This window comes from Oncorhynchus keta, chromosome 28 (genome assembly GCF_023373465.1).
Source record: "Oncorhynchus keta strain PuntledgeMale-10-30-2019 chromosome 28, Oket_V2, whole genome shotgun sequence".
NCBI classification, from domain to species: Eukaryota; Metazoa; Chordata; class Actinopteri; order Salmoniformes; family Salmonidae; genus Oncorhynchus; species Oncorhynchus keta.
In genome coordinates this window covers 50,469,995-50,496,860 of record NC_068448.1, presented here as the reverse complement: position 1 = coordinate 50,496,860, position 26,866 = coordinate 50,469,995, and the positions used below count along the sequence as shown (strand labels likewise).

Below are 26,866 nucleotides of genomic sequence, written 5' to 3'. Positions count from 1 at the left end.
TGTAACGGCATTCTTCGTTTGTCGAAAGAGAGTCGGACCGAAATGCAGCGTGGTTGTTACTCATGATCTTTAATGAAGGAAAACGGAACGATACATGAAATAACTCATAAATACAAAAACAACAAACGGAACGTGAAACCTAATACAGCCTATCTGGTGAACACTACACAGAGACAGGAACAATCACCCACGGAATACAAAGCGAAACCAGGCTACCTAAATACGGTTCCCAATCAGAGACAACGAGAATCACCTGACTCTGATTGAGAACCGCCTCAGGCAGCCAAGCCCATACAACACCCCTACTCAGCCACAATCCCAATAATACAAAAAAAAACAATACGAAATACAACAACATAAACCCATGTCACACCCTGACCTGACCAAATAATTAAAGAAAACACAAAATACTAAGACCAAGGCGTGACAGTCATGGTCTGGGGTGGTATGTTACAGCATCATCGACTGAGCTTTTTGACATTGGAGGCACTCTCAACGCTGTACATTACAGGGAATAATTCCTCCTACCTCATGTGGCACCCTTCCTGCAGGCTCATCCTTACATGACCCTCCAGCTTGACAATGCCACCAGCCATACAGCTCGTTCTGTGCTTGATTTCCTGCAAGACAGGAATACCAGTGTTCTGCCATGGCCAGCGAAGAGCCCGGATCTCAATCCCATTGAGGACGTCTGGGACCTGTTGGATCGGAGGGTGAAGGCTAGGGCCATTCCCCCCAGAAATATCTGGGAACTTGCAGGTGCCTAGGTGGAAGAGAGTGGTAACATATCACTGCAAGAATTGGCTAATCTGGTGCAGTCCATGAGGAGGAGATGCACTGCAGTACTTAATGCAGCTGGTGGCCACACCAGATACTGACTGTTGCTTTTGATTTTGACCCCTCCTTTTTTCAGGGATACATTATTCCATTTCTTTTAGTCACATGTTTGTAGAACTTGTTCAGTTTATGGCTCAGTTGTTGAATATTGCTATGTTCATACAGTGAGAGGACATTTAATTTATTTGCTGAGTTCAGAATTCATAATAACTTCAGTCATGGCATAGTTGTCCTCAACATTATAGTCTGAAAGTCCTGGTTCATGGGCAACAAACCTGCAAGTGATATTAAAACTGGTATATGCAGTGAATAGTAATTCCTATCAGAACCCAGCCATTGGGAGGCGAGCCAACAATTTAAATAATTTATCTCCAACAGCACACACAATGCTTGGCTATTATATTGAATTAATAAAATATGAGACGATCTTATCCACCTAAACTGGAACAACCATCAGTGCAATAAATCCAACCCCTCACAGATTGGATTAGTTTGCAATGAGAAAAATATGATCAATTAATCAACCAATGTCTATAAGGAAAAATAGATATTAAAACAAACTATTCAAAAAATCTACTTGTAACACAGCATGCTGGGAAATACGATAATTTTGCTTCTCCCACATCCTCTTCACTCTATGAGGGTTAACGGAAATGAACTCTGCAAATCATATTGTGTGATGTAAGGTGCGTGTGTTTTTGGATTGAAGTATTTAGCAGTCTCAACAGTTGAGAAGCAACATCATGGATTAAAAACCTTTCATGAATTATATGTCTTGTTCATTTGTGCTGAAATGTAGGTAAGGTGACAAACGTTCCTAATGCTGATCTGAATAAAAGGCATGGAAAGTCACATACATTTCTAATAATTAAATGCACTCTAAAAAGGATGATGGGGAAGTAAACACGTTTAAAATCTGAACATAGGAGATATATTGTAGGTGTTGTCCTGGTTGGAAACTGACTGGATAAATATGACTTTCATGTGTAATCTTATCTTAAACACAGGTGTTTAGAATACATCACTTAATTGGCAAACCTAAATGCCTAAAGTTTAAGTTTTAAACAATGACATTTGTTTAGGTTATAAAGATGTCACGTTTTATGGTTTTACAGTGTACTTACAAATGTCACGTTGGCATGAAGGATCGGGAGACAGACGCAGGAATGCATAATATTTCATTTTATTTCGCTCAAATTACAGTGTGCCGGGGACGACGACCAAACAATCACTTAATAACACAGGGTTGAAACCCAAACAAAAGAGCGAGGAGTAACTTGAATAAATAACACATGCGCTCGTTGATTAACACATGGGACGAGACCGTAATCATATACGCAATTCACAAGGGCACAAAATCCCAAAACATACATCACACACACCAACGGACATAGTAATGATAATCAACAGCACCATGGGGAACAAAGGCACATACAGTGGGGCAAAAAAGTATTTAGTCAGCCACCAATTGTGCAAGTTCTCCCACTTAAAAAGACGAGAGAGGCCTGTAATTTTCATATGTACACATCAACTATGACAGACAAAATGAGAAAAGAAATCCTGAAAATCACATTGTAGGATTTTTAATGAATTTATTTGAAAATTATGGTGGAAAATTAGTATTTGGTCAATAACAATTGTTTATCTGAATACTGTTATGTACCCTTTGTTGGCAATGACAGAGGTCAAACGTTTTCTGTAAGTCTTCACAAGGTTTTCACACACTGTTGCTGGTATTTTGGCCCATTCCTCCATGCAGATCTCCTCTAGAGCAGTGATGTTTTGGGGCTGTTGCTGGGCAACATGGAGTTTCAACTCCCTCCAAAGATTTTCTACGGGGTTGAGATCTGGAGACTGGCTAGGCCAATCCAGGACCTTGAAATGCTTCTTACGAAGCCACTCCTTCGTTGCTCGGGCGGTGTGTTTGGGATCATTGTCATGCTGAAAGACCCAGCCACGTTTCATCTTCAATGCCCTTGCTGATGGAAGGAGGTTTTCACTCAAAATCTCACGATACATGCTCCCATTCATTCTTTCCTTTACACGGATCAGTTGTCCTGGTCCCTTTGCAGAAAAACAGCCCCAAAGCATGATGTTTCCACCCCCATGCTTCACAGTAGGTATGGTGTTCTTTGGATGCAACTCAGCATTCTTTGTCCTCCAAACACGACAAGTTGAGTTTTCACCTAAAAGTTATATTTTGGTTTCATCTGGCCATATGACATTCTCCCAATCTTCTTCTTTCCCCCTTCTGATGACCAGGTGACGAATCGCATCTCTGCATGTCTGGCAGACATATCAGTGTGGATGACGGATCACCACCTCAAGCTGAACCTCGGCAAGACGGAGCTGCTCTTCCTCCCGGGGAAGGACTGCCCGTTCCATGATCTCGCCATCACGGTTGACAACTCCATTGTGTCCTCCTCCCAGAGCGCTAAGAACCTTGGCGTGATCCTGGACAACACCCTGTCGTTCTCAACTAACATCAAGGCGGTGGCCCGTTCCTGTAGGTTCATGCTCTACAACATCCGCAGAGTACGACCCTGCCTCACACAGGAAGCGGCGCAGGTCCTAATCCAGGCACTTGTCATCTCCCGTCTGGATTACTGCAACTCGCTGTTGGCTGGGCTCCCTGCCTGTGCCATTAAACCCCTACAACTCATCCAGAACGCCGCAGCCCGTCTGGTGTTCAACCTTCCCAAGTTCTCTCACGTCACCCCGCTCCTCCGCTCTCTCCACTGGCTTCCAGTTGAAGCTCGCATCCGCTACAAGACCATGGTGCTTGCCTACGGAGCTGTGAGGGGAACGGCACCTCAGTACCTCCAGGCTCTGATCAGGCCCTACACCCAAACAAGGGCACTGCGTTCATCCACCTCTGGCCTGCTCGCCTCCCTACCACTGAGGAAGTACAGTTCCCCCCTTAAAAGCTTTAGATGCACAGCCCAGTCAAAACTGTTTCTGCTGCTCTGGCCCCCAATGGTGGAACAAACTCTCTCACGATGCCAGGACAGCGGCACTGTCAATCACCACCTTCCGGAGACACCTGAAACCCCACCTCTTCCATTTCCTAATAATTGCTCCCAATGTTGATTTCTTCAAACCAAGCTGCTTACCTATTGCAGATTCAGTCTTCCCAGCCTGGTGCAGGTCTACAATTTTGTTTCTGGTGTCCTTTGACAGCTCTTTGGTCTTGGCCATAGTGGAGTTTGGAGTGTGACTGTTTGAGGTTGTGGACAGGTGGCTTTTATACTGATAACAAGTTCAAACAGGTGCCATTAATACAGGTAACGAGTGGAGGACAGACGAGCCTCTTAAAGAAGAAGTTACAGATCTGTGAGAGCCAGAAATCTTGCTTGTTTGTAGGTGACCAAATACTTATTTTCCACCATAATTTGCAAATAAATTCATAAAAAATGCTACAATGTGATTTTCTGGATTATTTTTCCTAATTTTGTCTGTCATAGTTGAAGTGTACCCATGATGAAAATTACAGGCCTCTCTCATATTTTTAAGTGGGAGAACTTGCACAATTGGTGGCTGACTAAATACTTTTTTTGCCCCACTGTATATGTAAATACAATCAGTGGGAATGGGAGCCAGATGTGTGCCATGAAAGTTCCAGAGGGATCCGTGACAACCAAATTGAATATTTTTTTCCTAATTGGGATCCGAATGAAGAATAAAGTACAGTGTAGTCATGTAAAGTCTTCAACTGTTATGTAAATGTACTTGATAATAAATAAATACAATAGTGCAGTGGTGAAATGGCAGCAGAACTTGGAGCTGTCTCTAGTGGTCCTGCTGGAAAGTAAATGCTATTGTCCATGTTGTTATAAGCTTTCTTGTGAAAGTGCCAGAAGTTATTTTTATTGCCACATACAGCAGATAGCTGCAGTGAAATGTGTTATTTCACAGGTTCAACCAAACTAGTATCCCTGGAGCAAATTGGGGTTAAGCGCTTTGCTCAAGGCCACATCGACTGAGGTTCCACCTTGTCAGCTCGGGTATTTGAAAAAGTGACCTTTCGGGTACTGGCCCAAAGCTCTAACCGCTAGGCTACCTGCCGCCCTATACGGTGCTGTGCTGTCTTCTGGAGTGAGGACATCAGAGCTCTACAGCCTATTAGGAATGACGCCTTTGTATTGCCCTACAGGATCTGGATACTTGTCTCGAACGTGCCAGTCACAACAGCTAGGAATCACCACTCTGTTCTTGTGCCAGTGTTCCATACTGCCAAACAACATACTGTCTTTATGCTGCATGTCTGTACTCCTTGTGATCGGTGCCTGGATCCTGCAGATCAGCCAAACGCCAAAATGTAATTTCTGGTAGACCGGACAAGCTGCAAGATTCCTTCCTCCCGGCAAATAGTTTCCATGCACCTCAGCACTTCCTCTCAAGGTCAGTGGCCATCTCCTGGCAATTCAGGCAGGTGCACCAATGGGGCTGTCCTCGGTCTGGGATGTCTGGAGATCCTGTGATAGCTTCCCCTGAATGAGGACTGCGACTCTTCAAAACTGGAATCCTACAGTGAGTACACATGTAAACAACATTGTTACTTAGGAATGTATTGTAATTTTCTGTACATGGTCTATTAGAGAATGTATGACTGATAATGGTTTTCATGCAGAAGGGTCAAGTATTGTACTTCTACAATCAATAGGCTACATAACATCTTGATAAACAATGGAGCTAATGAAATAACCACTTGTATATACCAAATAAAATCCAGTACTTGTTGACAAATATAAAACTAAATCTAATGTTGTCTATGATTAGGCTACATCATACTCATACCATTGTTGCACATTTATCAATGATTGTCTATTTCACAAAGGTCTTGTCCGTACTCTCAGATTTCTCGCAGCCTCGACTGTTAAGAGAGGATGTTGAAGTACTACTTAATTCCCAGCCGACGACTCATGAGAGCCGTGGTTTATGGGAAATCATGTTCAAATCTTGAAAAAATACTGCATTCTTGCCAGAGGGGTCTTCAAAAAACCCTGTACACACACAGTTATGTAGTTCAGCTTTAACTGGCTCCATTGTGGTTGTCTCCGTGCCACTCTAAGCAGTGGACGTGATTAGGGGCTAACACGCTGTCTTTTTCTCGCTTTCTTTCTCCCTTTTTCTGCCTCTCCCTCTGAGGGAAAGAGCTGTTTGAATGGAACAAATGGAGGTGGTTAATTACCTTCCTGACAGAACATCAATAAATATTTGAGGTGAAAAGAACAGAAAATGGAAGGATGTGAGCCAAGAAAAACATACTAATCAGACCTGTTTGTTGCACTAATTTGAATCCATAGTAAATAGCTAGTATATTTCATTTTTCTTGGTTAATAAATTCAGAGAGAAAGGGTGGGTTGTTAAAATATAAGACCAGCTAGGCCAGCTCGACTGCCATACTGGAAATGTAGGCTGCATGTTAAATACTCCTTGGATCTGCAATGTAATTGGTCATTAATCTAACACATCTAGGGTGTGTTGTATGGTTTTCAGCTTTTAACAAATTAATTATGTTGAAAAATGTATACAAATCATGTTGTGCCAACAAGGTGATTGTGTTAAAAGTAACACAACTTGCGTCGTCCCTAACTAGACACAGGGATGTGTTAAAAAAAAACATTTTTGATATATTTTCTGAGTGTAGAAATGGGCGGGTTTTATGACTTTGTGGGTATAGAACAGATTGTTATAGAAGCTAGTAATATATAATATAATAATAATAATATAATAATAATAATAATAATAGTGACGACCCTGAAGGATTACAGAACACAAACGTGCACCGGGAAGAAGAGTGCATCTCTTCTATGAATGTAGTAGTGTGTCTAGAGATGTGATGATTTGAGTTTGCCCCCAAAAGTATTGTTTGTTATCTCGTCCTGTCCAGCCTGGCCTCAAAGACATAACATAGTAAACGTACATCTATGAAACTCAAATTAGTATGATATGTTACGTTTGGTACAGAGCAAGGATCTTCATTTAAGCCAGTTTGCTACAGCAGGTAACAATCCTGCAGCAACAGGAAATGTGAATTATTATGTGAATTATAATTAATGGACATTTCTTGGAAGGGTTGATCCATTTTTCGTTATGGCAAATCAAGTCTAACATTTTAATGTGGAAATTACAAACTTTAGAAGCCTTTTTAAACCTCGAATATACCACAAGTTTGCATTTACTGCTGTGCAGGAAAATCCTCATGTCACACCCTGGCCTTAGTTATCTTTGTTTTCTTTATTATTTTGGTTAGGCCAGGGTGTGACATGGGTGATTTATGTGTTTTGTCTAGGGTTTTTTGTAGATTTATGGGGTTGTGTTCTTTTAGGTGTCTAGGTAGGTCTATGGTTGCCTGGATTGGTTCTCAATCAGAGGCAGGTGTTTATCGTTGTCTCTGATTGGGAGCCATATTCTTTGGGTATTGTGTGGGTGATTGTTTCCTGTGTCAGTGTTTGCGCCACATGGGACTGTTTCGGGTTTTCACGGTTTGTAGTTGTGTTCATGTTAAATGTCTCATGTCTCTTATTAAAGAACCATGAACTATAACCACGCTGCGTTTTTGTCCGCCTCTCCTTCCCAGGAAGAAAGTCGTGACACCTCAGTAATAAAAATTAGATGAAATGAAGATCCTACATCTGTATGGTTACAGAAGACAGAAGGTTACTTAAGTCAAACATGAAAGGGGGGAGGTTGGTCGGGTGTATAACGCAAGTGTCGAGCAACCCAAGGGTGTGTGTTCCAATCTCATCACAGACAATTTTAGCTAAATAGCAACTTTGCCACTACTTACAACTTTTTACCTATTTTGCAACTCCCTTGCATTTTAGCTAACCCTAACCTTAACCCCTACCCCTAACCTTAAGCCCTAACACTAACCCCCTAGCCAGGGTTGGGGAGTAAGGGATTACAAAAAAACTGTTACCGTAATGCAACACGTTACCAGCAAAAATACTGCAATCAGATTACAAAAATTTTTGAAAAACCAGATGATTACTTTTAGGATTATTCAGAAATTCTGTTTGCAATTTTTTTTGACACCTTTCTGTTTTCACATTAACATTCAAATCATCTTTGAAAAAAGGCGCAAGTTTAAGTTTATTCCAGCTGAGCGAGTCTGAGCACAAGTCAGAGACCACTATGTTGACACACCAAAAGCATTTGATGGATAGCGGGAAAAGAGCAGTGATAGGCTTTTGTAGGCTACAGTCCAAGTTATGTCTTCCAATGGTGTGACTGCTGTCAGCAGCATCCAAAGATTATCCAATTTAAATAAACGCTTGGAGGTAAGGATGACAGTAGTGGTGTATCCTACAAGCTATACGGATATCCCTTTTATTGATATCTAATCAGCAGTGAATCACACTGCTGCTCTCTCTTTTAGCGGCTTAAGGATTGTAGTTGTTGTGGATGGCTGTTCACAAATGTATGTGTATTTTAACCCAATAATGGTTTAATTGAAGCAGTTTGAAAATGTGAACAATAGGCCTATAGCAAATGCAGCACATGGCATGCATTTTTCACGTAATAAAAACTCGTCACATATTGTACCAAGAGCGAATATGTGAAGAGACACACACAGGCACAGTCACATGCATACACACACATGATAACATACACACTACAGACATATGTATACATAGATTTTGTGTTGTAGATATATGGTATCTATGGTGAAATGGATATATGGTGAAACGGTGGCTGAACATCCAGAAATTAATACATACCAATGTGAAACGTAACATATCATACTAAATGGAGGGAGACAGACTTATATTTACTATGTTACGTCTATCCCTAAGTTGAGGTTGCACTCTCACATGTAACTAAAGTTGCATATTTATTCATGTTCAGATAAGAACTCACATGTGTATTTGTTAGCAATAGTACTTCTTTATATTCATGCTTGGATTGGGTCATTAAGTTCTTTAGTTTGCCCAAAAACCAGTTTGTAACATTTACACTGCAACTTAACATCTTGAGGGTCTCATGTTCGGTGTTCTAGAGCAGTGGTTCCCAAACTTTTTATAGTCCCGTACCCCTTCAAACGTTCAACCTCCAGATGCGTACCCCCTCCAGTGCACTCTCAAATGTTGTTTTTTGCCATCATTGTAAGCCTGCCACACACACACACTATATGATACATTTATTAAACATAAGGATGAGAATTATGTCACAACCCGGCTCGTGGGAAGTGACACAGGCTAGGATCTATTTATCTCCACTTCCTGTCTGACTGATGTGCCCAAAGTAAAATGCCTGTTACTCAGGCCTAGAAGCCAGGATTTGCATATAATTGGTACCATTGGATAGAAAACACTTTTACGTTTGTGGAAATGTTAAATAATGTACGAGAATATAACACAATTGATATGTAGGAGAAAATCCAAAGAAAAACCAACCAGAATCATTTTTGTTTTGTGAGAGCTCATGCTCTTTCAATGGAAAGCTATGGGTCCTGTGCAATTCCAGCTCCCATATTGCAATTTATATGGCTTCCACTAGATGTCAGAAGTCGTTGTTAAAAGTTTCAGGCTTGTTTCTTCCCAAACAAGGAAGAATTTTGAGTTTTGGTTCTGGGAGTCAGAGTTGGAAATCAGTCTGTGCGTGCGTGACGAAAGAGGATGGATGCGCACTTACAAATTGTACTTTTCTATTGAACATACTTCTTTCTGTATGAAATATTATAGTTTAATTATATATTTAGGGTAGCTGAGGATTAAATAGAAATGTATTTTGACTTGTTTTAACAAGCTGAACGAGTGGATTACCCAAATCAATGGCGCCATCTAAACATACTTTTTGGGATATAAAGAAGGATTTTATCCAACAAAACGACCATGCATGTTCTATCTGGGCCCCTGTGATTGCAAATCAGAGGAATATTTTCAAACGGTAAGTGAATATTTAATCGCTATTTGTGATTTTACGAAGCCTGTGCTCTTTGAAAAATATTTTGATGTGGGGCGCCATCCTCAAACAATTGCAGAGCATTGCATAGCTCTCGATGTAATGCCTATTGTAAATCAGACAATGCAGTTAGATTAACAAGAATTTAAGCTTTTAACCGACATAAGACACTTGTATGTACCTAGATGTTTAATATTCATAATTTTTATGATTATTTATTTGAATTGCCGCCCTACAATTTCACTGGAAGTTGTTGACAGGTGTCCCCCTGACAGGATGCCTAGCCCTATAGGACCAGGGAACAAATAATAACATTATAATAATGAATAAATATTATAAGAGAGTCCCTGTTATTCGAGATTCAGATCATTCATACAAGAAAAAACATCACCCAGACAGGCCAGTCGTGTGAGAAACTCTTCATCATGTAAGCGGTCAGACAAGTGAAAATTAAGGTCAGTAATGAAAACTTTAAGCTTGTCTCTCAATTAAAATTTTAAAAAACGTGTCAACACTATCCCTTGATAACCAGTGCACTTCTGTATGTTGTAAAAGCGTTACATGGTCAATAGCCATATCATTGCATAATGCAGAAAATACGCAATACTTTAACAAAATTAACCATTTTCACTGTAGTGTTCAAAATGCCTTTCAAGCTGTCAGGCATTCCCTAGGCAGCAGGAGCATCTCGGGGGATGCTGCGGTGTACCCAAGAGGCGTCGGGAGCAACTGCTTGCACGTGCGTTACAACTCCACTATGTCTCCCTGTCATGGCTTTAGCGCCATCAGCACAGATACCAACACATATTGACCACCAAAGTCCATTTGATGTCACAAAGCTGTCCAGTACTTTAAAAATATCCTCTCATGGTGTCCTGGTTTCCAGTGGTTTGCAGAAGAGGATGTCTTCCTTAATTGACCCCTCATAAACGTAAGGGACATATACCAGGAGCTGTGCCAGGCACGCCACATCTGTTGACTCATCCAGCTGTAAGGCATATAATTCACTGGCTTGTATGCGAAGCGGTAATTGGTTCAAAACATATCCTGCCATGTCTCTCATGTGTCGTGAACAGTGTTGTTTGATGAAGCCATTGTCTCTAAAGTTATTTTGGCCTTTCCCCCCAGCATTGTCCCAGCCATATCCGTGGCAGCAGGAAGAATGAAGTCATCCACAATAGTATGGGGCTTGCCTGTCCTAGCCACTCGGTAGCTCACCATATAAGACGCTTCTAGACCCTTTTTATTAATGTTATCTGTTGCTTTTATACATGTCTTACTACTCGAAAGTCGTCTTTATTCTTGCTCATAAAACTCCTGTGGCTTATTTTTCAAATTATCATGTTTCGTTTCTAAATGTCTGTGCAGGAGTGAAGGTTTCCCAAGAGAGAGTAACGGTTAATGTGATTGGATGTTAATGTGATTGGATGTTAATTATTTGACTCAACTACCTGTATTTGTGTTGTTATTTCACTGAACACTGGATGGTTAAAAAGAAAATTGGCCAGTGAAACGTGGCTACTCAGCCAAGAAAAAAAAACTCACCCAAATGTATAACCCCGTTGGAAAATATAAATGTACTGTTTGAAAAGAGTGTGGAGATTGTTTGGGATAATCCATTCTAAAATGTCAGTGACATAGTATTACATTTTGTGATCATTAAAATTCATTACACTATTTCCAATGACTATTACGTTTGTTGACTTGAAATAAATGTTTATTTTATCTAGCTTTGAGGTGCATTTGTTTCATGTGTGGATCCACTTGGGGTACGTTCAGTTCAATGCTTGAGTGGCTTGATTGTATGTACTGAATGACACGTTTCCCCAAAACATTTTTCAAAGTTCTTGAACAGACTTTGAGGTACGTTTGCTCTATTTTTTGGGTGTGGCTTGAAGCAGTGAGTGACATATTTAAAGGGCAAAGGTGCATTTTGAACACACAACCCAACCCCTCCCTGTTTTTCAACTGGTTGTTCAGAACAGAATTGAATGTTGCACACTTTTTTTTTGTACTCAACAGCCCTGCCATTGGTAGGCCTACGTAACCATTTCCGGTTTCAGGCTATTCAACCCATTTGAGCCATTTGATTCTGGTTGGTCGAGAGGGCTGGACGAATTTAGACAACGTGCTGCTGTTGCTTTAGTTTTCAGGTATTAGACTTGAGTCTTTCTGCAGTGTTTGGGCGTTTTAACTTATATCTTATAACTTGTATCCGTTATCTTGCTACAGTAGCCTAAGTATGTTGGATCATTTTTGTAAATGTATAATTTTTTCGTCAATACATTTTGTTTTTAATTTACAACCCTTTTTTCCGTCATCACTTTTATTTTTCACTCTACTCCGTCCGCTCTCCAACTGTATGCTCCCCAACTGTATGCTCTCCAACTGTATGCTCCCCAACTGTATGCTCTCCAACTGTATGCTCTCCAAATGTATGCTCTCCAACTGTATGCTCCCCAATTGTATGCTCCAAAACCCAACTAACTAGGTTGCTGGGTCCGTTATTCTAAACAAGAGTATTATTTGGTTTGAAATAACAAGTATTTGTTGAAAAAAATAAATGACTCAATAAGACTGCAGGTGATTTTCAGACAGTTTATTTAATAGATCACTGAAACAGCTGTGTGTGTCTGTCGAACCTGACACAAACAGAAACTACTACTGGAACTGTACATCACTAACTGACAAACACACAGGCACAGACTTGACAACCCTTGGTCTTCTTCTCTCTGTGTCATACATAACATGTGTTCTAGAGATAGAAAGGTGAATGTGTTGCAAATGGCACTGTATTTTCTACATAGTGAGCTATATCGGGAATAGGGTGCCATTTGGGACGCACTTTGCGTTTCTGACATAGGAGCAGCAGGCATGACTGGATGGGAACAAAAACATTCCCTGTTAGTCTTCTTACCAAATTACCCATATTCAAATGCCACTTGGTGTGTCTGTTAAGGAAAATAGAGGGCGCTTCAAATGATCAGAGCCATGAAATAAATACTGGAATAAAAAAAGTATCCTATCCAACGTTACGCTGGTATTCAATTTGATTGCTAATTTTGTCAATGCGACAATTTATACGTAATTTCTGATTGAGCCGACATATGCAGTGTTTACCGTGAATGTGGTGTCCACGAACGGGGAACATTGCCTTAAAAATGTGCATTGCCGAAAAAGCATGATCGGATTGAATCGCAGCATAGCCCTTTCCTGCAGTCAAATGAGTTAGTGGCCTCATGGGTGGAATGTTATTCATATCTTTTATAATTTCATAATTAATAAACATTGATTTTTTTAAACTCCGAAAATCCAATGTTTCTATGTCAAACGTTTAAAAATATATATATTTTCAGTCTTCTGTGATGTATATGAAGTGTAATAATGTGATACAAACTCAAAAATGTAATACATTTAAACTCTATATCTGACATGGTACCGATGTCTTCCTGTTTAAGCCCAGAACCATGTGTGTGAGGTGTATACTTTTGTTTCAAAGTAGATTTGTTTAAGACTACGAATAAACACTCGGTGTGACCCTGATTTAGCCCACTGCAGTAAAAGGTTAAGGCTACAGGATGTAGTCCTTGGCTTTGTACATGGACTGTTGTTGAAAGTAAACAGTGTCCTCTGAAAATGATTCCAGTTTTAAAAACAGGCTTTACTGTAGCATGGAAAGAAACATCTTGGTGCTGTACTTAATAGCACCCGCTATTCCTATGGGCCCTGGTCAAAAGTATTGCACGAAATACGGAATAGGGGTCAATTCGGGAAACACGATAAATCTACCCAGGGACGCAGTGCAAAAATCCCCAAATCCCCATTCTAATGTTTCATAGCTTCATTGTGCACAGACACCTTTTAAACTATACTATTTGACATTCCTCTGTACCTTCATTTGCATATAAAACCATATCCTCTACTGACTCCATCCAAGTAAAATCACATCATGCATCTTTTAACAATGGATCTATTCGCAGTACAACAGGGGTTTCAAACACATTGAGTCCATCGGTTCAAATCATTTTACTGGCTGTATGTATTAATAAATAAAATAACACTGACCTAAAGAAGTGGTGGCTGGTGCCACTTTAAACCGGAGGACGGGCTCATTGTAATGGCTGGAATGGAATACATTGAACGGCATCATACACATACCGTTCTAATAAATTCCTTTCCAGTGTATGTGCCGTCCTCCCCTCACCACCTACCACTGACCTAAAGAAACCCTTTAGGGTCAGACACCTGCTTCCCAAATGGCACCCTATTTTGTAAATAGTGCACTACTTTTGACCAGGGCCCATAGGACTCTGGTCAAAGGTAGTGCACTATAACATTATAGGGAATAGGCTGACATTTTGGGTTGCATCCCTATTAACTACTGTTATTGTTGTTTACTGTGGTATCTATCTACAGACAATGTAACTAAACTAGTCTGGTTTATTGGCACCATAAATTTACATCATTTAAAAAAAATGAAATCTTCAGTATTTGTCTAAGATAACAATACACAGCGTGGCATATATACTTTTAGATCATTCCCTGGTTTTCAAGAAATCCTGGTTGGAACCATTCACAGCCAGAGAGAAAAAGGTTGTAGAAATGAGACACTCCAGTTGTCCTGGGGATCGGTTGTTTAGCTCTTACCTAAGGATAATTGTGGCTATCAAACTGAGATTTCTCACTCACTGACTGCCTTTTTAAGGAGTCCAATATTGAGTTACATTGGGGCCAATCACAATGGCAGCCCAGCAGGTCTGTTAGATTTTTTACAGGGTAGTGGGGATAGAGACAGCCTGTGACCAATGGCAACCTATTTTCTATATCGTGTACTATTGGTATGCATGCAGAATGCTTGGGCAGAGGTTCCATCTTGGCCGTTGGTGGTTCCAGCACCAGATGATTGATAGCCGCCAGACCCAGTACAATTACCTGTAGGTAAGCGCTGATCAGCCAATCCCCACAAAACCTGGAATCTCTCATTTCGACAACCTCCTCCTCTCTGGCTGTGATTGGTTCCAACCAGGATTCCTGGACATTTTGGGGAATATTGGAAAAATGTACAGAATTCTGCAACCGTAACAAAGAGCCTAACAAACCCACTGTCTTGAGCACTGATCCTAGACCAGTCCGAACTAATCTTCACACTGTCCACCAAGGTTTCTAACTTGCTGCAATAAGAACTGATTCTAGACCAGGCTACTATTACAGACAGACTGAAGTAAACATGTAAACACAAATAGAAAGAAGGACAACAAGGAAAAATACAATCATTCTGTACATGTCTGTACATGGCTGCTATACAAAACAGTTCACACTGTTTGTTTGTGATTACACTCAATTGCTTTAATACAGTAGATACCGGATCATAATACTTTTGTCAACAACAACAGAGATATTGTGTCCCACATTGCACCCTACTCTCTATATTGTGCACTATGTTTGACCAGGTCACTATGGGCCCTGGTCAAAAGCAGTGCACTAGACAGGTAATAATGTGCCATTTGGGACACAAACATGAAGAAGAAGAAAATATTTATAACTCTTCATAAATCAATGCGATTAGCATTAAGACTTGGACCCTCAAGCCCGCCCACTCTTAACCCCTCCCAGCACCTTACTCTGACCCCACAGCCCCACATGAAGATCAAAGACAGAGTATTAGCATGAAGGGAGATCAGTGGGAGAGGAGAGAATGTGACTTGACTTGCCCATGACTTGAGACCTGGTTATCACGGATGCCCACGCCACGTGCTCTCTCTCTCGCACTGATCTCCCTTCATGTTAATACTGACCAGAGACCTCAATATTAAAAGCAATGACCATCTGTTCTCAGTGAAGGGCATTGGGGATAGACAAATCATTGCAACACTACATCAATCATTATTACTTTAGGCTGGCTGGCTACTGAAGACATGTAGTATGTGCTTTCTATCAAATATAGGCTGGTTTATAAGTATATAATACAACACAGATCACATACTTCCCTGTTTTTGTTTTTAAAACATCATTGATCAAAATACCACCACATACATACAGTACTGAATTATACATTGGAGCAACATTAAGTAAGCGTTCTGTTTTTAGACCATTAGAGAGATTCTGACAAAATTTGAAACACAGCAAGCGCTTCCCCAAAATGTCACCCTATTCCTACATAGTGCACTATATAATAAATAGGGTGCCCTTTGGGACACAACCACAGCAAACAACCACCCCCAGTATTGATTGATCAGTCCCTCTAGGAACAACCCTTGGCTAGAGGTGGTTTAGTGGATTCCACATACAGTAATTACTGGATTCACTGTCTGTTTTGCCTCAGTACTGAGGACAGAAATAAAGAGCAGCAGACCTGGGTTTCAAATACTTGGAAAATCAATTGAAATACCTATCTGTTTAAAATTGCCTGACTTATTAAACCAATAGAAAAGTCCCACAACGTCATACCCCACCCATCTGGCATGGCAGGCAGACTTAACCAAACACTCAAAGTATTTGAAAAGATTCAGATTTTTGTATTTGATCCCAGGTCTACCAAGAGGTCCAAACACTGTATATTGCAGCTCCAGCTGGAGACACTGTATGTGCTCAGTACTGACACCACCAGTCCCCAGGGGTCCCCAAATTAGGTCCCCGGGTCCATAGGTCCACAAGGATACCTCAAATTTCCACGAGAATTCCATGAGGCTGAGGCCCTCCTTCTGATGGGGGGTTTGGGGTTTGGGGAGTAGAGGGGTACATCAAGTTGACGGAAAGGGGTGTGTGTTTTGTGTCTTCAGAATATCTCCAAATCAATAATCAATAATAGGAGAAAATGAGTTTCAGTCCCCAGTTTATTTGTAGCAACCCCCTCTCTCTCTGTCTCGGTCTGTTTGTTGTTTTCTTGACCATCTATGATAGGTATAAAATCCTTTATCCTCATCATAATCCAGGCTGAGGAGGGTGGTGGAGCTACATCAGGGGGGAGTGGGAGGGAACATGGTGATTGACATAATGTCTGGCCCCTCCCCTCAGCCACAGGAGATGACAGTAAAACGTTTGGAGATGCAGGACATGTTGTGGAGCACGATACCCAGGAGAAAGAGCAGGACACAGGCTACCAGGATCACTGTACACACCCCGGACCACGTGGAGCCCTTCCCCCCTCCACCACCTCCTCCCCCGCCTCCCCTCCTCTCTGCCTCCTCCAGGCCGTCGAGACTCATCCCCAGGGGCTGCAGCTCAGGCATGGCCACCACCGCCACATCCACCTTCTGCTGCCCGCTGCCACCTGGCAGGAACCGGCAGCCCAGTTCGCCAGGCAGCAGCGCCCTCTCCTTAGCGGCGGGTAGGGGCAGCATGTAGCAGCCATTGCTAGGCAGGCGGATGAAGACGGGCGTGTGCTCGGAGGCGTGCGGGATGGCAATGACGGTAATGATGTCAGGGTCATCGGGGAGCTGGGAGACGGAGAGGCCGGCGGGGAGTTTGGTGACGCCACGGCACCAGGGGCAGCGGATCTCTTTCTGGCTGGACCACATCTGGGTCAGGCACACAGAGCAGCACGTGTGTCTGCAGTCCAGCAGCTTGGGCCTCCTTCGCGGGCTGTAGTAGTTAAAACAGATCTGACACTCCAAGATGGAGTCCTGCGAGAGAGATCGAGTCTCCATTTTGTTATGGATTGTTATTATGGGTCCTTTATAGTAGCAATCACGAGCAATCACGAGAATAGGCTGGTTTCACAAGGCTAGGTGCTTATAGTTTCAGGAGAAGGGAGAGAACGTGCTCAATTATTATCCTCTTGCATAAACAAGTGAAACGGTGCTTGTAACCCTTTGATGTAAGCGGCTGTTTTTGTGTACTGCAACACAAACCAGGATGACAAAGAAGAATGCCTCTTATTATTTGACTGTAGTAGCAGGAAGCTAAATGAAATCCAGAACATCTACAAGGCACTTGATTCCTCCTCAGAGCAAAGCTGTGCTGTTTGAGTTCATAGCCCCTGCTCGTTGTCCTTCCACCCACCTGACCGTCTCAGTGTTGGTGTGATGTCACAGGATGATTGAGGTCACACGGTGGTTCATCTGTGAAACAAGAGAGAAGACCGCAGTGTTAAAGGGCTGAAGAGATTCACGGAGCAGAGAGAGAGAGAGAGAGAGAGAGAGTGTGTGTGTGTGTGTGTGTGTGTGTGTGTGTGTGTGTGTGTGTGTGTGTGTGTGTGTGTGTGTGTGTGTGTGTGTGTGTGTGTGTGTGTGTGTGTGTGTGTGTGTGTGTATACACACTGATTGTGGAGCAGAAATAGGAGCACGGGCATGGCATGGGCAGTGTAGCGGGCAGCCAGGCATGTAGGCTTTTGTGTGTCCCGAATGGTACCCCATTCCCTATACAGTGCACTTCTATTGACCAGAGCCCTATGGGGATTAGGGTGTAGCCTGTGTCCCCCTCAATCCCCCTGGGGCTGGCTCATCAGCCTGGATCTCCTGCATTCATTTTCACACAGATAAATCAGTTAGCTGCCCTGCCCCTATCAACGCTCTGCCTCTCTGCCTGGCTTTAACATCAAAAGGAATCACACACACACACACACACACACACACACACACACACACACACACACACACACACACACACACACACACACACACACACACACACACACACACACACACACACACACACACACACACACACACACACACACACACACACACACGACAGAGAAATAACTAACATTACAGAAACGTGTGAGGAAGCTCATACATGCCACATCATACAGAGCAAAGAGAAGGGAGGGAGGTCGTCATGCCACAACCACACGTGATGGAAAGTGACATTATCATCTGTGACATATCCACATCAGACACAATAGGGTAACTCAGGGCACTAGGGCCAGCAGAGGATATCTGATAGAGGGTGGGATATAAGCATTTTTCATAATATTTCTAATTACTCTTTATCTTCAGCCACAGCCGGAAATTAATTTGGTCATCACACTACACAGAATACATCAAAATCAACATACGCATTAGTTAGCCACAGGCTCTGTGAAAGTTTGTTCTCCCACTCTTCTTCTTACGTAATCATATCAGCCATGTTAGTTAGGGCAATTCCATGGGAACAGAATTACGCCCAGGCTCAAAATGTTTCACTTCAAATGTAAACCAAACAAAAAACACTGATGTCTAAGTTTAACAAACCACACAGCTCTATGCACAAGGACTACTTTAACAAGATGTTACCGTAATTCTGTTGCCAAACGTTGCACACTTTTTCCAGATTTTTTGGTTTATTTACTATTTACTCCTTTTTTCTAAGTAGTCATTGTGCATAGAGTACGGTAGTAGGCACATGTCTTGGTAACTGACTGACAGAGGGACAGTGACATGGAACAACCGTGAAACCTTTTAATTTCAAGGTGACCATAGATACTATTAATGTCAACAGTATAGTCAAATTATACCTTGTCAATTAAACTCCTCAGCTCTAACAGCTGTTTGCTCACACGTTGTAATGGAATTACAGCCATAGAGAAGACATCCATGTGACATAGCGGTTGTGTCCCAAATGGCTCCCTATTATCTATGGCTCTTGGCCAAAAGTACTGCACTACTTAGGGAACAGGGTACCATGTCACTGTCCCTCCACCTTTTGGGACTGAAACATCTATTTCTTGTGTTAGGTTTCTAAATCCACTGTAAATGCAACACATTTGCAGCGGTTAGCGTCTCCACCACACACATCCGAACCTCACCCACTTCCTCCCTTCCCCTCTTTTCCTCTCCCTCTATCCCTACCCAGGCAAAATGTATCTTTCTGTTTTGGTTCTGATGTGATACCCCCTTCACTCCTCACTCTCCGCTTGACCTAGTTTCTCTAAACCCTTCTGCATTCTCTAACACCATTTCAAAGTCAAGTAAAATGCAGAAAATGCAGTAATTTTAGTTACGGGGATGAGAGAGAGAGAGAGAGGGGGGAAGATACAGAGGGAGAAAGTAAGATAGTCAGATGAAGAGAAAAAAGGAGAGCGAGAGAGAGACCTGCCTGATGGGTAAGACAACCAGGGGTATTAGTAAAAACCCTTCATAAGATAAGGATTAGCTTTGATCTGACAAAAATGCTTTGTGGCTCAATATTCCCATACACTCATTATTTCATGCTCCTCTCCTTCCCTCCTTCATAATTTACTCTCTTCCCCTCCGTCCTCTGTTATTTACTCTCTCTAAATACATTTCTCGACTGTTAGTCTGTCTACCTTTCTTTAGGTTACTCCTCTCTCTCCCTCTCTCTCTCGCTCTTTCACATTATAGTTTTGTGACCCATTTTCACATTTCACCTAGTGTGGGAGAGAAAACACACCTCACTGTCACTGAGCATAACTATAGGAGGTACGGCAAATCTAATTTCTGAACATCCTCTGTAAAACACTTAAAAGCAACTGTGAATTCATTCAAAAAAGTCTTAATACAAGGTTTGGTCCGTCATATCATATGACTGTAGGAAGGGAATATGATTAAGTAATGATGGTGAGTTCCCTACTGGAACCCCTATCCCTGTCCAGAGCCCCTTTGGCCCCCTGGGACCATCCAAAAGGACAGACACACTCCCTTCGCTGAGCATAACTGGAACACACACACACACACACACACAAACACTCTGTCCCTCCAGTCTCCCCTGCCTCGCTCCACAGCACACACAATCAGCCGAAGGAAAAAGCTCACTCCTCCTTAAAGACAGCGGCTAAAAATAACCAAGGAAAGGACACACACACACTCCCAAAAATGATAAACTGGTTGGAGCAAGTCAGAGAGGGGGGTAACAAGTAACAGGGGATTTGGAAGACAAAGGAGGAGAGGAGAGAAAGGATACAGAAACACAGGTTAACACCTGTCATTGTAAATAAGAATTTGATCTAAACTAACTTCCCTAGTTAAATAAATGAAATCCCAAATGGCACCCTATTTCCTTATATGCTCCAGTCAAAAGTAGTGCACTAAATAGGAAATAGGGTGTCATTTGGGATGTGTCATAGACATTAGACATGCATCAAAACTAAATAGTTCACTTTTCTGAAAGAAAGGCTGGCCATCCAACTAAATAACATACACTTTCACAAAAAGTCATTACTATGTACATGTTACACCACTTACACGGGTGGCCACTTACCAGTACTAAGACTAAAAACTCTGGCACAGTCAGAAACAGTTACTCTGTAAATTGAAACTAGGGGTTAATTGACATTACATGGCATGAGGCTAGGTCTAGGACAAACCCTTGACTAAGTTGCCAAGTACTTTTACGCTCCACACTCACTCCTAGTTAATCCTCCACTCAACAATTAATCTCAATAAGACAAAAAATGTATTGTACATCGCAAGTGAAGCACACAAGCGAACAGAGAAGACCACATTTGCCCTTGAGAAAGGTGTATCTCGATGATGAAAAGTGTGTGTGTGTGTGTGTGTGTGTGTGTGTGTGTGTGTGTGTGTGTGTGTGTGTGTGTGTGTGTGTGTGTGTGTGTGTGTGTGTGTGTGTGTGTCCAGAGGCCTGTGCAGCAGACTGCTGCAGGACACATTATGGCAATTTCCATATTAAGGACCTAGTCCCCATCAGCAAATGCGCACACACACACGCCCACAGTCCCTATCCACAGACGTGCCTGCCAGGCAGCAGTACTATAAACTCACACACCCACATGAGCGTGACCAACAAACACACAATCCACTACCTCTCGGATACATCAGTAACACAGCTGAGGGGGAGGTGTGTGAGTATGTGTGTCCATGTGTGTGTATGACCTGGAGAGGGAGGCGATCATACATCTCTTGAGGAGCTTGCATCTCATTCTCCAAAGCCAATATTTGACCACGTCCTTGGCTACCTTTCCTTTCTTATCAACAAACCCTAGTAGAAAACTGGAGAGAATAGATACAACACTAGGACCTGACTTACTGATTGAATTTCCCTGATCCAGAAACACAGACACCTCACATTGTTCTGTCTTAATCAATGTCTATCTAGCAGCTGGCTACATTATCAGAGATACAGGTAACTGCCAAAATAAAGGAAACACAAACATAAAGTGTTGTAGCCCTTTATACTTGTACCTGTATACAGGTTGAAAATGGTCGATTTGGACAATGATACGTGCATAAAATGGAACGCAGTGGCTGTACAGTAACATGCAATACATGACCTCAGGCTCTGTTTGTATGGGTTTTGACAAGAAGGAGGGATGGGGGAACAAGAAGATCCCCCATGCTTTCAGCTAATTGGGCAACTTTTGCAACTGTTTTGTTGTCTTGAGTGAGAGAAATGGTGTACATGTATTTTGAAAGATGAGATTATAGTAAATACCGCGTTGATGTCATATAGGGGGAAGCCAAACATCCAGTCCAAATGTGCACTTCACATTTCCATCTCATAAAAATCATATCTATCGTCAAAGTGGAGGAACATTATGTTTGATATACAGTACCAGTCAAAAGTTCGGACACACCTACTCCTTCAAGGGTTGTTCTATATTTCTACTATTTTCTAACACTGTAGAATAACAGTGAAGACTGAAATAACACATATGGAATCATGTAAGTAACCAAAAAAGTGTAAAACAAATCAAAATATACTTTCTATTTGAGATTATTCAAAGTAGACACCCTTTGCCTTGATGACAGCTTTGCACACTCTTGGCAATTAACATTCCCCTACGCTCCTTTGAGACCCCTCTTTCAAAGTCTCTGGGATCTCTTCTGCTAGCCATGGTAGCCAAAATAATGGGCAACTGGGCATTTTTATACATGACCCTAAGCATGATGGGATGTTAATTGCTTAATTAACTCATGAACCACACCAGTGAGGAAGCATCAGCTTTCAATATACTTTGTAGCCCTCATTTACTCAAGTGTTCCTTTATTTGGCAGCCTCTTATTTTTTAAACTGCATTGCTGGTTAGGACTTGTAAGTAAGCATTTCACTGTAAGGACGACACCTGTTGTATTCGGGTGCATGTGACAAATACAATTTAATTTGATTTGGGATATACACTGATTGCACACAACATTAGGAACAACTTGCTAATATTGAGTTGCACCCCCTTCTGCCCTCAGAACAGCCTAAATGTGTCAGGGCATGTGCTGTTAAAAGCATTCCACAGGAAGGCTGGCCCATGTTGACTCCGATGCTTCCCACAGTTGTGTCAAGTGGGCTGGGTGTTCCTTGGGTGGTGGACCATTCTTGATACACACGGGAAACTGTTGAGTGTGAAAAACCCAGCAGCATTGCAGTTAAACTGGCGCACCTGGTACCTACTATCATACCCTGTTGAAAGGCACATACATATTTTTACTTGCCCATTCACCCTCTGAATGGCACACATACACAATCCATGTCGCAATTGTCTCAAGGCTTGAAAATCCTTCTTTAACCTGTTACTCCTACCCCCTACTTTTTCGTACATTCTGTTAAAAATCGCGCAACATTTCAGCGCCCTGCTGCTCATGCCAGGAATATAGTATATGCATATGATTAGTATGTGTGGATAGAAAACACTCAGACATTTATAAAACTGGTTAAATCACGGCTGTGACTATAACAGAACGTGCGTTTCATCGAAAAGCGCAGGAAAATCTGATCACTGAAAATGGAAATATATATCCATCCGCCACTTCAACCCATTGATAAAGGCGAACCGCAATAAATGGGGCTGAGGTTGCAATACCTACAGCTTCCACATGATGTCAACAGTCTTGTCATCAATTTGATCGCTTATTAACATTTACTAATACCTAAAGTTGCATTACAAAAGTATTTCGAAGTGTTTTGTGAAAGTTTATCGTCGACTTTTTTAATTTAAAAAAATGACGTTACGTTATAAGACGCAATTTTTTTTCGTTTATCACACAGTCTTCATAGATTGATATCTAGGCTATATATGGACCGATTTAATCGAAAAAAAAGACCCAATAGTGATTATGGGACATCTACGAGTGCCAACAAAGAAGATGGTCAAAGGTAATGAATGTTTTATATTTTATTTGTGCGGTTTGTGTAGCGACGACTATGCAAATTATTTTGTTTACGTCCCCTGCGGGTCTTTTGGGGTGTTACATGCTATCAGATAATAGCTTCTCATGCTTTCGCCGAAAAGCATTTTAAAAATCTGACTTGTTGCCTGGATTCACAACGAGTGTAGCTTTAATTCAATACCCTGCATGTGTATTTTAATGAGCGTTTGAGTTTTAACTAGTACTATTAGCATTTAGCGTAGCGCATTTGCATTTCAAGATGTCTAGATGGGACGCCTGCGTGTCAAGTAGAAGCAAGAGGTTAACCTGACGGATTTCATGGGGATTCCTTTATTGTGCTAATTTGATTTCAGCGGGGGCGCGGACATCGGCTCTAAGGGTGTAACCTTTCTCTTCCCCTTCATCAGTCGTGGCTGAATGACGACAACACTAACATACAACTGGCAGGTTGTACGATGTACCGGCAGGATAGAACAGTGGCGTCTGGTAAGACAAGGGGCAGCGGTCTCTGTATTTTTGTAAACAACAGCTGGTGCACGATATCTAAGGAAGTCTCGAACTATTGCTCGCCTGAGGTAGAGTATCTCATGATAAGCTGTAGACCACACTACCTACCGAGAGAGCTTTCATCTGTATTCTTTGTAGCTATTTAGAGACTGGCACTAAGAGAGCATTGAATGAGCTGTATTCCGCCATAAGCAAACAAGAAAACGCTCACCCAGAGGAGGCACTCCTAGTAGCTGGGGACTTTAATGCAGAAATTTACCATATTTCTATCAGCAGGTTAAATGTACAAACAGAGGAAAACGAACTCTGGACCACCTATATCCTACACACAGAGATGCATAGGCTGGTCACAAAGCTCTCCCTCGCCCTCCATTTGGCAAATCTGACCATAATTCTATCCTCCTGATTTCTGCTTACAAGCAAAAATCAAAGCAGCAAGCACCAGTGACTAGATCAATAAAAAAGTGTTCAGAGGAAGCAGACGCTAAGCTACAGGAGTGTTTTGCTAGCACAGACTGGAATATGTTTCGGGATTCCTCCGATGGCATTGAGGAGTACACCACATCAGTTATTGGCTTCATCAATAAGTGCATTGATGACGTTGTCCCCACGTCATGGATTACAGGCAGCATCCACACTGTGCTAAAGGCTAGAGCTGCCACTTTCAAGGAGCGGGACTTATAAGAAATCATGCTAGCGCCTCTGACGAACCATCAAAGGGGCAAAGCGTCAATACAGGGCTAAGATCGAATCTTACTACACTGGCTCTGGCGCTCGTCGGATGTGGCAGGGCTTGCAACCCATTACAGACAACAAAGGGAAGCACAGCCGAGAGCAGCCCAGTGACATGTGCCTAACAGATGAGCAAAACTACTTCTATGCTCGCTTCAAGGCAAATAACACTGAAACATGCATGAGAGCACCAGCTGTTCCGGAAGACTATGATCACGCTCTCTGCAGCCGATGTGGGTAAGACCTTTAAACAGGTCAACATTCAAAAGGACGTAGGGAAACACGGAATACCAGGACCTGTACTGCGAGCATGCGCTGACGAACTGGCAAGTGTCTTCACTGACATTTTCAACCTCTCCCTGTCCGAGTCTTTAATACTAACCTGTTTTAAGCAGACCACCATAGTACCTGTGCCCAAGAACAGTAAGGTAACCTGCCTAAATAACTACCGACCCGTAGCACTCGCATCTGTAGCCTGGTCATGGCTCACATCAACACCATCATCCCAGAAACCCTAGAACCACTTCAATTTGCATGCCGCTCCAACAGACCCACAGATGATGCAATCTCCATTGCACTCCACACTGCCCTTTCCCATCTGGACAAAAGGAAAACCTATATGAGAATGCTATTCATTAACGACAGCTCAGCGTTCAACACCATAGTGCCCTAAAAGCTCACCAATAAGCTAACGTCCCTAGGACTGAACACCTCCCGCTGCAACTGGATCCTGGACTTCCTGATGAGCCGACCCCAGGTGGTAAGCGTAGGTAACACCACATTCGCTACGCTGATCCTCAACACAGGGGCCCCTCAGTGCGTGCTCAGTCCCCTCCTGTACTCCCTGTTCACTCATGACCTCACGGCCAGGCATGACTTCAACACCATCATTCAATTTGCCGATGACACAACAGTGGTAGGCCTGATCACCGACAATGACAAGACAGCCTATAGGGAGGAGGTCAGAGACCTGGCCGTGTGGTACCAAGATAACATCTTCTCCCTCAATGTGATTAAGATAATGGAGATGATTGTGGTCTACAGGAAAAGGAGGACCGAGCACGCCCCCATTCTCATCGAAGGGCTGCAGTGGAGCAGGTTGAGAACTTCAAGTTCCTTGGTATCCACATCACCAACAAACTAACATGGTCCAAGCACACCAAGACAGTCATGAAGAGGGCACGACAAAACCTATTCCCCCTCAGGAGACTGAAAATATTTGGCATGGGTCCTCAGATCCTCAAAAGGTTCTACAGCTGCACCAGAGAGCCTCCTGACTGGTTGCATCACTGCCTGGTATGGCAACTGCTCTGCATCCGACCACAAGGCACTACAGAAGGTAGTGCAAACGGCCCAGTACATCACTAGGGCCAAGCTTCCTGCCATTCAGGACCTCTATACCAGGCGGTGTCAGAGGAAGGCCCTCAAAGACTCCAGCCACCCGTGTCATAGACGGTTCTCTCTGCTACCACACGGCAAGCGGTACCGGAGCGCTAATTCTAGGTCCAAGAGGTTTCTAAACAGCTTCTACCCCCAAGCCATAAGACTCCTGAACATCTAGTCAAATGGCTACCCAGACTATTTGGAGCGGAATCAGTAGAATGGTATCAAATATATCAAACACATGGTTGTCAGGTATTTTATGCCATTCCATTTGATCCATCCCTGCCCTCAGATGCCCCTACTGATCTACACTGAATGAAGTGGATATAACACGTGACATCAATAAGGGATTATCGCTTTCACCTGGATTCACCTGGGCAGTCTGTCATGGAAAGACCAGGTGTTCCTACTGTTTTGTACACTCAATGTCGATACAGATATCATGACAGGAAGAAATACTGATGAAGTGACATCAATCAATTGAGAGAAGGGTCTTTCTG

The 26,866-nt window shown here is 42.5% G+C and overlaps 1 protein-coding gene across 5 annotated transcripts in view; it reads right to left on the bottom strand.

Moving 5' to 3' along the window:
• Positions 1-12,331: 12,331 nt before the first annotated feature.
• The window catches only part of LOC118361550 (E3 ubiquitin-protein ligase RNF152-like), a 51,487-nt gene continuing 36,952 nt past the window's right edge, over positions 12,332-26,866 (bottom strand). For all 5 annotated transcript variants that reach the window (XM_035741571.2, XM_052483244.1, XM_035741568.2 and 2 more), the window contains one exon: positions 12,332-17,807. In XM_035741571.2, the coding sequence (XP_035597464.1) occupies positions 16,758-17,393 (636 nt within the window). In that variant the 5' untranslated portion in view covers positions 17,394-17,807 and the 3' untranslated portion in view covers positions 12,332-16,757. The remainder of the gene's footprint in view (positions 17,808-26,866) is intronic.